General features: G+C 46.8%; 1 protein-coding gene and 2 non-coding genes across 3 annotated transcripts; 2 read left to right on the top strand and 1 right to left on the bottom strand.

Annotated features, from left to right (window-relative positions):
- Nucleotides 1-1318: 1318 nt before the first annotated feature.
- On the bottom strand, nt 1319-7416 carry Sirt4 (sirtuin 4). Its single transcript, XM_045132873.1, has 5 exons — nt 7369-7416; nt 5558-6055; nt 3148-3442; nt 2825-3035; nt 1319-1566 (listed from the first exon to the last, which is right to left on the bottom strand). The coding sequence occupies exons 2-4, from the start codon at nt 6052-6054 to the stop codon at nt 2883-2885; spliced, it is 945 nt and encodes a 314-aa protein (XP_044988808.1). The 5' UTR covers nt 6055; nt 7369-7416; the 3' UTR covers nt 1319-1566; nt 2825-2882.
- Nucleotides 7417-9850: 2434 nt separating this feature from the next.
- On the top strand, nt 9851-9991 carry LOC123454442. Its single transcript, XR_006633392.1, has one exon. It is a non-coding gene; the product is annotated as a U4 spliceosomal RNA (small nuclear RNA).
- A 697-nt stretch (nt 9992-10688) lies between these two features.
- LOC123454441 lies at nt 10689-10829 on the top strand. The gene has a single exon (XR_006633391.1). It is a non-coding gene; the product is annotated as a U4 spliceosomal RNA (small nuclear RNA).
- The last annotated feature ends 6612 nt before the right edge of the window (nt 10830-17441 follow it).

Consider the following 17441-nt stretch of genomic DNA (forward strand, 5'->3'; position numbering starts at 1 on the left):
TATTTTTATTTATTTGAGAGAGAGGTATATATGAGAGAGAATGGGCTTGCCAGGGCCTCTAGTTGCTGTAAACGAACTCCAGACACATGCGTTACCTTATGCATCTGGCTTTACCTGGGTCCTGAGGAATTGAACCTGGGTCCTTTGTCTTTGTTTTTTTTTTTTTTTTTTTTGGCTTTTTGAGGTGTCCCCAAACTTCCAGTGATCCTCTTACTTCTGCCTACCAAATGCTGGGATTAAAGGCATGTGCTACCACACCCAGCTTCCCCTCCATGCTTTAAAATTTTTTTAAATATTTTTTTTAAATTTATTTGCAAGCACAAAGAGATAGACGAGAAACAGAGAGAATGGGCAAGCCAGGGCCTCCAGCTGCTGCAAACTCCAGATGCATGGGCCACTCTGTGCATCTGGTTTTTTGCGGGTCACGGGGAATCAAAAGGCAGGTGTCTTTAACCACTGAGCAATCTCCCCAGCCTCTCCTCTCCTCCATGCTGCTTTTTTGTTTTGTTTTGTTTTTTGTTTTTCATGGTAGGGTCTCGCTCTAGCTCAAGCTGACCTGGAATTCACTGTGCTGAGGTCACTCTGAGAGTGAATTCCAGGTCAGCCTGAGCTACAGCGAGACCCTACCTTGAAAAACCAAAAGAAAAAAAAAAAAAAAGAAAACTCCTTTATTCTTTGGTTAATAAGAACTTCATTTATTCCATTGCTCATTTTGTCAAAAATTATCAAAATGGTTCATTATAAGATGCAATCAAGCCGGGCGTAGTGGCGCACGCCTTTAATTCCAGGCAGACGTAGGAGGATTGCCGTAAATTCAAGGCCACCCTGAGACTAATAGTGAATTCCATGACAGCCTGGGCCAGAGTGGAACTGTACTTCAAAAAAAAAAAAAATTGAGTCATTTCATTTCCTTGTACCCTTATTTCCTGAATTAGTGAGAATCTCTAGGTTAGCAGTCCAGAGACCATTCTGGTTTTCTGGCTGTTTCTTCTGACATGAAAAAGAAATAAACACGGTTTTTCCATCAAGACTAGCTGCTTTTTTACAAAAGTCTCTCTCTCTCTCTCTTATTTATTTATTTATTTATTTATTTGAGAGTGACAGACATAGAGAGAGAGAATGGGCACATGAGGGCTCCAGCCACTGCAAACGAACTCCAGATGCATGTGCCACCTTATGCATCTGGTTTAAACGGGTACTGGGGAATCAGGCTTCGAACCAGGGTCTTTAGACTTCACAGGCAAGTGCTTAACCACTAAGCCATCTCTCCAGTCCCCCCGCCCTTTTTTTTTGGTTTTATAAGACAGGGTCTTTCTCTAGCCCAAGCAGACCTGGAATTCACTATGTAGTCTCTCAGGCTGGCTTTGAACTCATGGTGATCCTCCTACCTCTCTGACTTCTGGGATTAAAGGTGCGCGCCACCACGCCTCTTAGGGGCTTGAATCACTTTGGCTCTGAAAACCATTCAGAGATGGACTGGCATGGAGGTGTTGCTCTGCTGCCCTCTACAGTATGCAATCCTAGAGCCTTGATTAGTTTGGGTGAAAGGGATGAATCCTTAGGGATCTGAAAAGAAAGGACACTTAATAATAGGAGAGTAGGGAACCAACCTCCCCATTAAAAAACAACATAGTAAGCGGATGTGGTGGCGCACGCCTTTAATCCCAGCACTTGGGAGGCAGAGGTAGGAGGATCACTGTGAGTTCGAGGCCACCTTAAGACTACATAGTAAATTCCAGATCAGACTGAGCTAGAGTGAGACTACCTTGAAAAGCAAAAAAAAAAAAAAAAAAATTGGAGGGATGGCTTAGCAGTTAAGGTGCTTGCCTGCAAAGCCAAGGACCCAAGTTCAGTTCCCTAGGACTCACATAAGCCAGATGCACAAGGTGGCACATGTCTGGAGTTCATTTACAGTAGCTGGAGGCCTTGGCATGCGCATTCTCTCTCTCAAATAAACAAATAAAAATAAAAGCCGGGCGTGGTGGCACACACCTTTAATCCCAGCACTCAGGAGGGAGGCAGAGGTAGGAGGATCCTTGTGAGCTCAAGGCCACCCTGAGACTAGAGAGTGAATTCCAGGTCAGCCTCAGCTAGAGAGACCCTACCTCGAAAAATAAATAAATAAATAATTTTTAAAAAATAGCAGGGCCGCCGGGCGTGGTGGCGCACGCCTTTAATCCCAGCACTCGGGAGGCAGAGGTAGGAGGATCACCATGAGTTCAAGGCCACCCTGAGACTACAGAGTTAATTCCAGGTCAGCCTGGACCAGAGTGAGACCCTACCTCGAAAAACCAAAAAAAAAAAAAAAAATAGCAGGGCCTGGAGAGATGGCTCAGCAGTTAAAGTGCTTGCCTGCAAAGCCTAACAACTCAGGTTCAATCCCCCAGGTACCCACGTAAAGCCAAATGCAAAAAGTGGTGCATGGTGCATGCAGAGGTAGGAGGATTGCTGTGAATTGAAGGTCAGCCTGAGACTACATAGTGAATTCCAGGTCAGCCTGGGCTAGAGTGAGACTCTACCTCACAAAAAAAAAAAAAAAGGGAGAGGAGGATTGGCTCTCTAGCACCATTGGTAGTGTTTGCCTGGCATGCACAAAGTCCTAGGCATGGCATAGAGGCAGATGCTTTTTGTCCCAACACTCAAAGAGAAGGTACAGGCAGAAGGAACACTATGCATCTGGGCTCTACATGAGTACTGGGGAATCGAACCCAGGTCAGCAGGCTTTGTAAGCAACCCCAGGTAAATCCTCCTGCCTCAGCCTCTTGGAATTATAAGCGAGAGCTACCACACCCAGCTAGACTCCGTCATCTGAGACAATCTATACCTTTAGCAGCGAGATTCAGGAGAAAGTCCGTTCTTGGCTCGGGATGGGCAGACTGTGGTCAGTGCAGGTCTATTAAGGGCAGCAACTCTCCACAGCGGGAGTTCAGCTTCAAGCAGGCCATGTCATCGGAGCGGGTGGGCCCGATGTTCACAATGGCAATTGGCAACTTCTTTTCCCGGGCAGTGAGGATAAACCTGTAACCAGAGTACACCTGCCCCAGCAGAAAACAGTGTGAGAGCTTTCTAGACCCCAGTGAGAGGGAACCTCCAGGACTCCCCATTCTGCAGGAGTCAGCTGCCACCATGACCGTGTCACACAGATACCTGCAGGGACGATCCTATCACCAGCAGGGAGTCGGCTTCTTTCACACGCCTGTGCACAAAGTCAACCTTGTTGGGGTTCACTGTGTCCCCAAAGAAAACGACATCTGGTTTCAGAGGGCCTCCACATCGAACACAGGGTGGGACCTGAAAGCTCTGGACTTGCTCCTCTGTGAGAAACACATCGCCATCGGGGGCCAGGCCCTGGGCCTCAGCACTCCAGGTGGGGTTCAGGACTCGGAAGCGCTCCTGTAGCACCCCACGGGGTGTCTGCTCGCCACAATTCAGGCAGAGGACCCTAAAACCAAATGTGATTACCCATTTAACACTATGTCCCTGGGAGTTATAAAGGTGCCAGAGGCGCCCCCAGCCAATTTCAAGCCCCTGTCACTTTTAATACCTTCCCTTCCCCCTTCTACTTCAAATTAGGATACCCATTTTGATGACCTTGTCTCCCACTTTCTTTCTACTACCAACCTTCTTCAACATTATACATCTGATTCTCTGTTTTCTTTCCTTTTTTTTTTTTTTTTTTTTTTAGGTTTTTCAAGGTAGGGTCTTGCTCGAACACAAGCTGACTTGGAATTCACTATGTAATCTCAGGGTGGCCTCAAACTCATGCTGATCTTCCTACCTCTACCTCCCGAGTACTGGAATTAAGAGCATGTACCATCACACCTGGCTCTTTCTTCTTTCTTTCCTTCCTCCCCCCCTTCCTTCCTTCCATTCTTTCAGAAAGAGATAGACAGAGACAGAAGGTGGGCACACCAGAGTCTCTTGCCACTGCAAACTCCAGACACATGCGCCACTTTGTGCATCTGGCTCTATGTGGGTACTAGGGAATCAAGCCCAAGTCATCAGGCTTTGCTTTGCAAAGCAAGGGCCTTTAACCACTGAACAGTCTTCCCAGCCCAGTACTTTAGTTTTTTGAGGTAGACTAGCCTTAGCTAACCTGGGATTCACTATGTAGTCTTAAAGTGGCTTTAGACTAACAGGTGATCCTCCTACCTCTGCCTCCCGAGTGCTGGGATTAAAGGCGTGCACCACCACACCCAGCTTTTTCTTTTTTTTGACAAACTCAGATCACAACATTATCCATCATCTCCATGATGGCTCTTCTGTGAGATGAGATAGATAGTTTTTTTTTTTTTTTTTTTTTTGGTTTTTCGAGGTAGGGTCTCACTCTAGCCCAGGCTGACCTGGAATTCACTATGGAGTCTCAGGGTGGCCTCGAACTCACGGCGATCCTCCTACCTCTGCCTCCCGAGTGCTGGGATTAAAGGCGTGCGCCACCACGCCCGGCTAGAGATAGATAGTTCTAAAGAAGGTTGCCAACATTTTTCCCCTTGGTGCTGGGAAATGAACCCAGAACCTTGAACATAACAGCACTTTGCCACTAGGCTACATCCCTAGCCCCTGAATAAACTTTTGAAAGTCTTTCCTCATTCACTATGTCCCTACTTCCTTTCCAAGTTTACCAGGGCCAACTCCAAAATAAACAAGTTGTTCATCAATCTCTTTCTCTAGATAGAAGGTGGCTCACATAAAGACAGCCAAAGTCCCTGGTACTGGGGAACCACACACTTTTTTTTTTCTTTTTCAAGGAAGGGTCTCACCCTGGCCCAGGCTAACCTGGAATACACTTTGTAGTCTCAGAGTGGCCTCGAACTTATGGTGATCCTCCTACCTCTGCTTCCAGAGTGCTGGGGTTAAAGTCATGCACTACCATGCCTGGCTCTGGTTTATTTATTTATTTTGGGAGGGGTTCAAGGTAGGGTCTCACTCTAGCCAAAGCTGACCTGGAATTTACTATGGAGTCTCAGGGTGGCCTCGAACTCACGGCAATCCTCCTACCTCTGCCTCCCAAGTGCTGAGATTAAAGGCGTGCACCACCACACCCAGCTTCTGGTTTATTCTTTTAATATTTATTTTTATTTATTTATTAGAGACACAGAGAGAGAGAGAGAGAAAATGGGTGCCAGGGCCTCTGCAAATGAACTCCAGATGCATGTGCTACCTTGTGCATCTGGCTTATGTGGGACCTGGAGAATCAAACCTGGATCCTTTGGCTTTGCAAGCAAACGCCTTAACCACTAAGCCATCTCTCCAGAACCCCCCCCCCCTTTTTTTTCTTTTGTTCTTTTGAGGTCAGGTCTTTCTCTAGCCCACGCTGACCTGAAATTCACTATGGAGTCTCAGGGTGGCCTCACACTCATGATGATTCTCCTACTTGGGCCTCCTGAGTGCTGGGACTAAAAGTGTGTGCCCACTTTGTGCATCTGGTTTATGTGTGTACTTGGGAATCTAACCCAGGTTTCAGGCAAGCATCTTAACCACTGAACCATCTCTCCAGCTGCCATTGCCGCCACCACCACCACCCCTTTCAAGGCCAAACCCTTTCCCCTTCCTGCACCTGTGCATACATCCGTGGAGCTCGGTCAGTCGCTGACTCCCAGCCTTGGTATGCAAAGCATCCACGTTTTGAGTCACCAGCCAGTGTAGCTTTCCCAGTCTCTCCCAGTTGCTCAAAGCCCAGTGTGCGGGGTTGGGCTGGTGGGAGGAGAACTGGGGCCAGCCCACAAAGTTCCTGGCCCAGTACCGCTGGCGGACTGGAGCGCTGCGCACAAAGTCACTGTGCTGGATGGGCCTCCGCTCAGTTCGGGCGTAGAGTCCCACCTTGTCTGATCTGTAGTCAGGGATCCCGGACTCGGTGGAGACCCCGGCACCCGTCATCACCAGGAGCTTCCTGGAAAGGCCGATGAAGCGCTGGAGCTCTTTGACCTTGTCGGGGTCCAGAGGAGGACTCGGTGGCACAAATAACCCGAGAGATCCTTGCGAACACGGCCGACTGAGGTTTGTGATCCAGGGGCCTTTTGTTGACGTGAAAATCAACTCACAACTCCTTCTCATCCTAGAGAAGACAAAAATTCAACAAAAGAAAAAGGAAGCCAGGCGCGGTGGCGCATGCCTTTAAACCCAACACTAGGGGAGACAGAGGCAGGAAGATCTCCGTGAGTTCGAGGCCACTATAAAACTACATAGTGAATTCCAGGTTAGCCTGAGCTAGAGTAAGACCCTACCTCGAAAAACAAAACAAAAAAAAAAAAAAAGAAAAAGAAAAAGAAAAAGAAAAATTCATGTGAAACCAAGCCTGATGGTGCAAGCCTTTAATCCCAGCACTCTGGAGGCACAGTTAGGAGAATCACTGTGAGTTCAAGGACAGCCTGGCACTACAGAGTGAGCTCCAGGTCAGCCTGGGCTAGAGTGAGACTTTACCTCCTTGGAAAATCAGTTTTTAAAAAATGGCTGGAGAGTTGGCTCAGCTATTAAAGGCACTTGCTTGCAAAGTCTGATGGCCTGAGCTTGATTCCTCGCTGCCCAAATAAAGCTAGATGCACTGAGTGGAGCATACATGTGGAGTTCGTTTGCTGTGGCAACAGGCCCTGGTGTGCCCATTCTCTTGGCCCCTCTTCTCTTTGCTTACAAATAAATAATCTAAAATGTTAAAAAAAAGAAAAAGAAAAGAAAAGCCAAGTGTGGTGGTGCATACTTTTAATCCCAGCATTCCAGAGGCAGAGATAGAAGGATCGCTGTAAATTCAAGGCCAGCCTGAGACTACACAGTGGATTCCAGATCAGCGTGGGCTAGAGTGAGACCCTACCTCGAAAAACAAAAGAATTCATGTGAGAGCATCTCCACCGTACTACCTGTCAGCGTTTCTAGCGGTCAAAGCAAGCCTTTGGCACATCCTTTGATAGAATACAGATCTGGTGACACGCACTTGTACGCAAACGTGACTTTATGCTTGGCTTTCCAAACCCGAGTCCAGGACCCCGCTTTCTGCTTGACTTTCTGTAGCCACACGTGAACAGCTAAGCAAACAACCCAGTTTCCTAACACCAAAGAGAACACGTTCCACTAAAAACATGTTCCTTGGACCCAGCGTAGTGGCGCACACCTTTACTTCCAGCACTCAGGAGGCAGAGGTAGGAGGAACGCTGTGAGTTCGAGGCCTGCCTGTGGCTAGACAGTGATTTTCCAGGTCAGCCTGGGCTGGAGCAAAACCCTACCTTGAAAAACCAAAACCCAACCAACCAAACAAAAACCATGGTTTTTTTTCGGGAACAGCTGCTGTCTTCCAGATTCCCGCAAGGGCAAAGAGGACAACTGAAATTCAAACGCACAACTTCTGGCGACCAACACCCCTGCACAAGACACGCTTACCTTTCACAGCAAGAGGACACTTCACATCCAACCGTCAGACTGCGGGACGACAGATGCATTCTGGGAAGTGTAGTTCATGAAGCAGAAATGAGCCAAGAAAAACTACAAGTCCCACAATTCTGAGTCTCACACATGGAAGGACCCAGTTCTTTTTTAAAAAATATTTATTTATTTATTTTTGATGTCTATTTATTTATTTGAAAATGACAGACAGTTAAAGAGGCAGAGAGAGAGAGAGAGAGAGAGAGAGAGAGAGAGAGAGAGAGAGAGAGAATATGGGCACTCCAGGGCCTCCAGCCACTGCAAACGAACTCCAGACACGTGCACCCCCTTGTACATCTGGCTAACGTGGGTCCTGGGGAATCGAGCCTCGAACCGGGGTCCTTAGGCTTCACAGGCAAGCGCTTAACCGCTAAGCCATCTCTCCAGCCCAGGACCCAGGTCTTAATGTCCCCCATCCCTCCACTTCCATCTGCTATTGCAGAGATCTTTCAGGATTCTGGATGGGGCCATTGTCACCAAAGCCAATGACAAAGTGTTTGTTTTGGTTTTGAGACCAAGGTCAAGTTGTCCTGGCTGGCCTCCAATTCCTAATCCTGTTTCTGCCTTCCAGGTGTGTTCATCTTTTTTCAGAGATGTGGTTAGAGCTTGGGTTCCAGTGTCCTGAGTGCAAAATAGTATATCCAAACAGCTCCAATTTATGATTTCATCTTCTCAAAATATAGACACTTCCCAGCTACTCTGTAGGCTGCAGCAGAAAGATCACGAATTCAAGGTGTGCCTGGACAATAGAGTGAGTAAGGCCAGCCTGGATCATTTAGTGAGATCCTGCCTCTAAAAGTAAGAGGGCTGGGCATGGTGGTGCACTCCTTTAATCCCAGCACTTGGAAGGTAAAGGTATGAGGATTGCCATGAGTTCAGGGCCATCCTGAGTGAATTCCAGGTCATCCTGGGCTAGAGCAAGATCCTACTTTGAAAAAAAAAAAAAGAAAGAAAGAAAGAAAGAAAAAAAAAAGGTAAAGCCAAAGGATTCTGGTTCAATTCTCCAGGACCCACGTATGCCAGATGCACAAGGGGGTACATGCATATGGAGTTCATTTGCAGTGACTGGAGGCCCTGGCGCACCCATTCTCTCTCTCTCTCTCTCTCTAATTCTAACTCTCTCTCAAATAAATAAATTAAATCAAATTAATTTGTTAGGGTGTTGGAGAGATCATTCAGCAGCTAAGGCACTTGCCTGCAAAGCCCCACAATAGGGCTCTATTCCACAGTACTCAGGTAACGTCAGGTGCACAAAGTGACACATGCATCTAAAGTATGTTTTGCAGTGGCTAGAGGCCCAGGTGTGCCCGTTCTCTCTCCTTGCAAATAAATAAATAAAATTTTAAGAAGTATGTTAAAGACTATCAGTCAGGGAGGAAACAAGTTCAGATGCAGGTTTCAAGCAGCTTTCAAAGTCAGACACCTCATCTGTTCAAACAGCTGGTGTGGCAGTGCAATGCCTTTAATCGCAGAATTTGGGAGGCAGAGGTAGAAGAATCACCATGAGTTCAAGGCCACCTGAGAGTACATAGTGAATTCCAGGTGAACCTGGGCTAGAGTAAGACCCTACCTCGAAAATTTATTTATTTATTTATTATTTAATATAGAGAAAGAGAGAGAAAGACAAAGCAAGGGGTTGGAGAGATGGATCAGAGGTTAAAGCATTTTCTTGGAAAACCTAATGACCCAAGTTCAATTTCCCAGTACCCATGCAAAGCCAGATGCACAAAATCGAGTTCTTTGCAATGGCTAGAGGCACCTATTCTCTCTCTCTCTCGGTTTTCAAATAAATGATTAAAATACTTTTAAAAATCCAGGCGTTGTGGTAAATGCCTTTAATCCCAGTACTTGGGAGACAGAGGTAAGAGGATCGCTGTGAGCTCGAGGCCATCCTGAGACTACATAGTGAGTTCCAGGTCAGCCTGGGCTAGAGTGAGACCCTACCTCGAAAAAAAAACAAAAAAACAAAAAAACAAAGGTTCTGGAGGTGCATGGTTGTGAAGATTGCACCAGCACGTGAATGAATACATAGTCACTGACACTGGATTTTTAAACTCAACATGGTTAAAACGCCGGCAAATCTTATGTTACATATGCCTTACACATAATCTCATTATGTGTAACATCACAAGCAACCACACCTCCCTGGAGAAAGTAGTGACACGGAGGAGAAACCCGGGAACCCAAGCAATCATCGGATTCTGCAAACCCACTTCAGCCTATTAGCATGCTCCCTCCCATGGTGCTTTGCTTCATCGCCTCCTTAAATGAAATCGGCCGCCGAGCTCCTACGTTTGCTGCGCAGAGCTCCGTATGATGTGGTCTCCTTTTATGCCTCGCGATCGAGCAGTGGCATAGGGTCTTCACAGTGGCCGGGTACTCACTTTTCTGTAATAGGACTCGGGCATACTGGGCATGCGGAGCAGGGCACCTATTCGTCAGCTTTGCGCAGTGGCAGTATCGTAGCCAATGAGGTTTATCCGAGGCGCGATTATTGCTAATTGAAAACTTTTCCCAATACCCCGCCGTGACGACTTGCAATATAGTCGGCATTGGCAATTTTTGACAGTCTCTACGGAGACTGAGCTATTTCAGTTTCAAAAATAAAGCAAAAGCTGTGTGACTTTACACGTGTGCAGCCAGGTATGTCAGCGTGTGGTTTTTGCAATTGTCATTTTATGTTGGGAGAACCCAGCTCTATCAACACAGTCCAGGTGGACCTTCATTTCACCCTGCAGTCCCACGCCTCCTAACGCGTGGCCCCGCACACCGGGAAAGCTTGCACTTTTGACAAAGGAGAGTGGTGTTACAGCTTGTTTTTGGACCCATTTTGTTTGCAGATCATCACTAAATTACTGTCATGAATACCCACACTGTGTGCTTTGAGCAATTTTGCTCCATAGCTTGTATTGTTTTTCCAAAACGTATCTTCCAGTCGCCACCCACCACCTGTGGCTGTATCCGCCCCCCCATGGACCGCTTCTGCATCCCGCGCTCTCCAGCGGGTTGTGCAGCACGTCAGCCCGGAGGGCTCTGTGACGTCATCCTGATTTGCATAAGACTTCCCAGCATCCCAAGCGGACGCGGTTCTAGTTGTAAAACCTGAAGGTCTCGGCACGAGGTGACCCACTGATGAGAAGCGCTCCACGCAGGTAGCCGTACCTGGAGGTGGTCGGATGGGAACGCGACGTTTCCCGGACGCGCGCAGGTGTCCACTCACCGTTAGTGTAAAGGGGACTGTCATTCCCCGGAAAGCTGGGTGGGAGCCTGGGTTCTTCAGCTTTGCGCAGTGGCAGTATCGTAGCCAATGAGGTTTATCCGAGGCGCGATTATTGCTAATTGAAAACTTTTCCCAATACCCCGCCATGACGACTTGAAATATAGTCGGCATTGGCAATTTTTGACAGTCTCTACGGAGACTGAATATTGTCTGTTTAAGGGAAGACTTATGTATTTTCTCTGGTTGTAAAGGTGCTTCTGTTGCTGTAATGTTGCGCTTGTTTACTCCTAACTCCCAAGAGGTACGAGAATCACAGTGAGTTGAAGGTCTACCTTATGATGCATCATAATGAACTCCAGGGCCACCTGAGGTATAGTAAAACACTCCCTGGAGCCCGGCGTGGTGGCGCACGCCTTTAATCCCTGCACTTGGGAGGGAGGCAGAGGTAGGAGGATCGCCGTGAGTTCGAGGTTACCCTGAGACTACATAGCGAATTCCAGGTCAGCCTGGACCAGAGTGAGACCCTGCCTCAAAAAACAAAAATGAAAAAGAAAGCAGCTGTGAGGCCAGGAGACCAGACAAGTTCCAACAGCGTCTTCTCTTGACTGCTTACTGATCTTGTGCAAAGTGCTTAACTTGCTTTATTTCATTTATTATCATAGAAGCCCTTCCCCCCATCCCACTTTAGTGTGCCAGAGAACAGATGGAAGGCCTCCAATGTGCTAGGCAAGTGCTTGATCGCATATCTCCATCCCAGACCTTGGCTTTTTTTTGTTTTGTTTTTCAATTTTTCAAGGTAGGTTCTCAGTCTCTAGTCCAGGCTGACCTGGAATTCACTTACTCAGTCTCGCGGGGTGGCTTTGAACTCCTACCTCCTGCTTGAATTAGTCTTTTGAAGAATCCAAGACAGGTGGGGTGTGGTGGTGCACGCCTTTAATACCAGCATTTGGGAGGCTAACGGAGAGATTGCTTAGTAGTTAGAGCATTTGCCTGCAAAGCCAAAGGACCTCGGTTCAATTCCCCACAACCCACATAAGCCAGATGCACAAAATGGCACATGCGTCAGGAGTTCATTTGCAATGACCCGTTCTTTTTCTCTCTACCTCCTCACTCTCTCTACTTCTTTCTGTCTCTCAAATATATGAATAAAAATATTTTAAAAAGAAACAAATTTTTAAAAAGCCTTAGGTTTGATCCTCAGTATAGAAAGAAAGGAGGAGCGGGGCATGGTGGCACATGCCTTTAGTCCCAGCACTTGGGAGGTAGAGGTAGGAGGATCACCATGGGTTCGAGGCCACTCTGAGACTACAGAGTGAGTTCCAGGTCAGCCTGGGCTAGAGTAAGACTCTACCTTGAAAAAAAAAAAAGGAGAGAGAGAAAAAAAGGAAAGAAATTCACAAGTGACATTGGCTTCCCCTCTACTATGTACTGAGTCTAAAGCACCCCTTTAAGGAGGTGATTTCTTCCTCAATGACACAGACGCATGTTACCCTGGACATAGTAACCTTGAATGATGGTACATGCCTATAATTCTAGAACCCATTCTTTCTGTCTCTCTGCTTGCAAATAAATAAATAAATGAACAAAATGACTTTAATAAATTCCAATTCTGTTTCATACTGGCTTACCCTGTAATTCGTTTGTTTGTTTGTGTTGTGTTTTATTTATTTATTTATTTTATTATTAGAGAGAGGGAGAGTGGGTGCGCCAGGGCCTCTACCCACTGCAAATGAACTCCAGACACATGCGTCATCTCATGCATCTGGCTTACATGGGACCTGGAGAATTGAACCTGGGTCCTTAGGCTTCGTAGGCATGTGCCTTAACCACTAAGCCATCTCTCCGGCCCCATGTTGTTTTGTTTTTCGAGGTAGGGTCTCGCTCTAGCCCAAGCTGACTTGGAATCCATTACATAGTCTCAGGCTGGCCTTGAACTCACAATGTTCCTCCTTCCTCTACCTCCCAAGTGCTGGAATTAAAGGCCTGTACCACCACACCTGATTTGGCCCCGTAATTCTTTTTGGTGTTGAAGCCAGTGTTCCAATTTTGCCTGAGTCCAGGTTCCTAAAAAACTTAAGGGAATTCCTCAGGCTACTTCAGATCACAGTGGACAGCATGTCTGTCCCTGTCACTACTGACAGTATGGAACTTCCATTTTCAATTCTGGTAAACAATATAGCTTGGGCACATTTTCCAAGCTCCCCTTTCTTCCGGTGGACAAATCCTGCCAAGATGAATGGATAGATGTCATGTGAGTGGACATTGAAGTTATCTTCAGGTTTTCTCCACAATAAGCAGTTCTCTAATGAACATGCTTAGAGCTGCTTCTTTTTTGTCTTCGTGTGGGACCTTTCTAATTTTTGTTTTGTTTTGTTTTGTTTTTGAGGTTGGGTCTCGCTCTAGCCCAGGCTGACCTGGAATTCACTACGTAGTCTCAGAGTAGCTCTGAACTCATGGCGATCCATCAGCCTTTGCCTCCAGAATGCTGGGATTAAAGGCGTGTGCTACCATGCCTGGCTCTAGGGGGAATTTCTATAGGTGGAATTGCGGGCTTAATACCATGTATGTTCTGCTTTTTCTTTTTTTTTTTCCCCTCAAGGTAGGATTTCACTCTAGCCAAGGCTGACCTGGAACTCACTTCTGTAGTTCCAGGCTGGCATTGAACTCACAGTGATCCTCCTAACTCTGCCTCCCAAACTCTGGGATTAAAGGCATGTGCCACCAGACCTAGTATATTTTCCATCTTGAAGGGCAACCCAATTTGTCATCCAAAGGTTATACACAATATATTTTATTTGCCTGAGAAGATCTGGATTTTTTTTTTGTGTTATCATTGTTTGTTTAAATATTTTATTTAGGGCTGGAGAGATGGCTCAGCTATTTATTTACTTGCTTGCAAAGCCTAACAACCTGGGTTTGATTTCCCAGTACCCACATAAAGCCAGATGCACAAAGTGGCCCATGCAACAGGAGTACATTTGCAATGGCCACAGGCCCTGGCACGCCCATTCTCTCTGTCTCTGTTCTCTCTATCACCTCTATTTGCAAATAAATAAATAAAGATATATATGTATATATTTTTAAAATATATTTTATTTATTTTTCTTTATTTGACAGAGAAATAGGCAGAGGTGGGGGACAGAACTGGGCATGCCAGGGCCTCCAGCTGCTGCAGATGAACTCCAGACACATGCACCACCTTATGTATCTGGCTCATGTGGGTCCTGGAGAATTGAACCAGTATCCTTTGGTTTTGAAGGCAAAAGCCTTAACAACTGAGCCATCTTTCCAGTCCTTAAAATTTATTTTATTTTATTGATTTATTTGAGAGAGAGAGAGAGAAAGGGACAATGGGCATGCCAGGGCCTTCATCCACTGCAAACAAACTCCAGACGCATGCGCCACCTTGTGCATCTGGCTTATGTGGGTCCTGGAGAATTGAACCTGGGTCCTTTGGCTTTGTAGGTATGCACCTTAACCACTAAGCCACCTCACCAGCCCAAATAAAGAAAGATGGCTTAGTTAAGCACGTGCCTGCAAAGTCTAAGGACCCAGGTTCAACTCCCCAGAACCCACATAAGCCATATGTACAAGGTCATGCGTGCACACACGGTGGCACACACATCTGGAGTTTGACTGCAGTGGCTAGAGGCCCTGGTGCACCAATTATCTCTGTCATAAAAAATATATATTTTAAAGCCAGGCGTGGTGGTGCATACCTTTAATCCCAGCACTCAGGAGGCAGAGGTAGGAGGATTGACATGAATTCGAGGCCAGCCTGAGACTACATAGTGAATTCCAGGTCAGCTTGGGCTAGAGCGAGACCACCTCAGAAAACAAGACAAAACAAAACAGAACAAAAAAACCCAACCAACAGGCCAGGTGTGGTGGCACACTCCTTTAATCCCAGCACTTGGGAGGCAGAGGTAGGAGGATTGCTGTGAGTTCAAGTTAAAGGCCCTTGCTTACAAAGTCTGGGGGTCTGGGTTTAATTCTCTAGTACCCACCTAATGCCAGAGACAAAAAAAAAAAAAAAAAAAGTGGCACAAAGAATATGGTGTTTGCAGTGAGCAGCAAGTGGACCAACCACACACACTTACACTCACATATGAAAGTAAATTAAAAAAAAAAAATATATATATATATATATATATATATATATATATATATATATATATTTATTTATTGTTGTTTTGAGGTAGGGTCTTGCTCTAGCCCAGGCTGACATGGAATTCACTATGTAGTGATCTGCCTCCAGAATGTTGGGGTTAAAGGCATGTGCCACTGTGGTGGTTTGATTCAGGTGTCCCCCATAAACTTAGGTGCTCTGAATGCTAGGTTCCCAGCTGATGGAGATTTGGGAGTTAACGCCTCCTGGAGGCAGTGTGTTGGAGGTGGGCTTATGGGTGTTACAGCCAGTTTCCCCATGCCAATATTCGGTACACTCTCCTGCTGCTGTTGTCCACCTGATGTTGGCCAGGGGGTGATGTCCACCCTCTGCTCATGCCATCATTTTCCCTGCCATCATGGAGCTTCCCCTTGAGTCTGTAAGCCAAAATAAACCTTTTTTTTTTTTTCTTTCCCACAAGCTGCTCTTACTTGAGTGATTTCTGCCAGCAATGAGAACCTGACTATAACAGCCACCATGCCCGACCCCTAGCAGTTGTTTTTGACACAAGGGATCACTCACTATGTAGCCCCGTCTGGCCTTGAATTTGTGATCCTTGTGTCTCAAATCTCCCACGGGCATGCCACCTGTGAACCTGGGGAGTAGTTTAACTGTAGGTCTGGAAGTGCTCTGCCTCCTTCCTGTGGCTCACACTGGCTGGAGAGGGACAGGCTGGGAGGTGCTCTCCCTGCTGCGCAGCCGAGATCCTGGGCTCTTTTGCCCTCCAGCTCCTTTCCAGGCTGGGAGCAGGGGGAAAGGGCTGGACTGGATGAGGTAATCCTTGTCTCAGAGGGAATAGGAATTTGAGCTCATTCCAAAGGGACCCTTTCTCCCTGTATTGAGTGGGGAAATGTCCCGAGGAACATTAGGCCCCTGCAGACACATGCAGCCAACCAACACACCGCCCTCTCAAGCCAACTCCTGAGCTTACCTGCACCCACTGGGTCTGGGGAGGATGGAAAAGCCTGACCCCAAGGCTATCTCAGCGCAGAAAGGGCACACTGGTCCCCAAACAATCTATCTGCTCAGTGTGTAAGTCACTGAAGGATGTTTGCAAGAACCACCAGCTTTCAGGCTAAAAATATCCCACGCCAGCTGGGCTTGGTGGCACACAACTTTAATCCCAGCACTGGGGGGGAAGGGGCACAGAAGAAGCCTGAGACTACATAGTGAATTCCAGGTCAGTCTGGACTGTAGCGAGACCATACCTCAAAACTCCCCCCAAAATGGGGGGGGCGCTGGAGAGATGGGCTTAGCCATTAAGGCTCTTGGCTGCAAAGCCAAAGGACCCAGGTTCAATTCTCCAGGGCATATGTAAGCCAGATGCACAAGGTGGTGCATTTGTCTCCAGTTCATTTGAGTGGCTGAAGGCCCTGGTGCACCCATTCTCTCACTCTCAAATAAACAAATAAAATAATTTAAAAGAAGGGGGGAAGGCAGAAGAGATGGCTCAGCAGTTAAGACACTTGCCTGCAAAGCCTGATGACTTGAGTTCCATTCCCCAGTACCCATGTAAGCCAGATATACAAAGTGACTCATGCATCTGGAGTCATTTGCAGAGGCTAGAGGCCCTATCTCTTTTCCTCTACTTGCAAGTAAATAAATTAAAATATTAGTTAAAAAAAAAAAAGAGCCAGGCATGGTGGTGCACACCTTTAACTCCAGCACATGGGAGGCAGAGGTAGGAGGATCAGCCGTGAGTTCGAGGCCACCCTGAGACTACATAGTGGATTACAGGTCAGCCTGGGCTAGAGTGAGACCCTGCCTTGAAGAGATTGAGAGAGAGAGAGAGAGAGAAAGAAAGAAAGAAAGAAAGAAAGAAAGAAAGAAAGAAAGAAAGAAAGAAAGAAAGAAAGAAAGTCTCTAGAGGCCATTGGGCCCCCACCCTAGCTAGAAATCATGTGGGGAAATTGTTAAAAATCCTGACGCCCAGACTACATTCCAGACCAATTAAATCAGAATGTCTGGGGATTCGGTCTGGGCATAAAAGATATTTTAAAGCTTCTCAGGTGGTCACGATATGCCTTCAAGGCAGAGGCCTGCTGGTGGTGAGGCTTTGTGGGTATTAAATAAGATCACAGGAAAAGAGGTTGGGGGATTGCTAGGTGGCTAAAGGAGCTTGCTTGCAAAGCCTACCTAAAGGCAGCACAAAGTGGTACATGGAGTTTGCAGCAGCAAGAGGCCCTTGGACACCCATTAGCTCTCTCTACAGAAAGCTGCACTAAGAGACCCTGTCTCAAGGTGGGGCACAGACACCTCGAAGTTGTCCTCTGACCTCTCTCTGCATTTGTGCCATGGCATGCACACATCACACACACACACACGCATGTACATACACATAACTTTCTTTTTATCTTTTTTGGTTTTGCCAGATAGGGACTCACTCTTGCACCTGGAACTTACTCTATAGTCCCAGGCTGGCCTTGAACTCACCATGATCCTCTGCTGGGATTAAAGGCGTTTGCCACGCACCCTGCTGTATTTGCTTTTTTTTTTTTGACGCAGAGTCTCTCTCTAGCTCAGGTTGACCTGGAACTCCTACCTCAGCCTCTTCCTCTCCCCCTCTCTGTCTACATATTATTTATTTACAAGCAGAGAGAGAGAAGAGAGACAGACAAAATGGGCATGTCAGAGCCTCCAGCT

The sequence above is a fragment of the Jaculus jaculus genome, chromosome 13 (assembly GCF_020740685.1).
Source record: "Jaculus jaculus isolate mJacJac1 chromosome 13, mJacJac1.mat.Y.cur, whole genome shotgun sequence".
Classification (NCBI taxonomy): Eukaryota; Metazoa; Chordata; class Mammalia; order Rodentia; family Dipodidae; genus Jaculus; species Jaculus jaculus.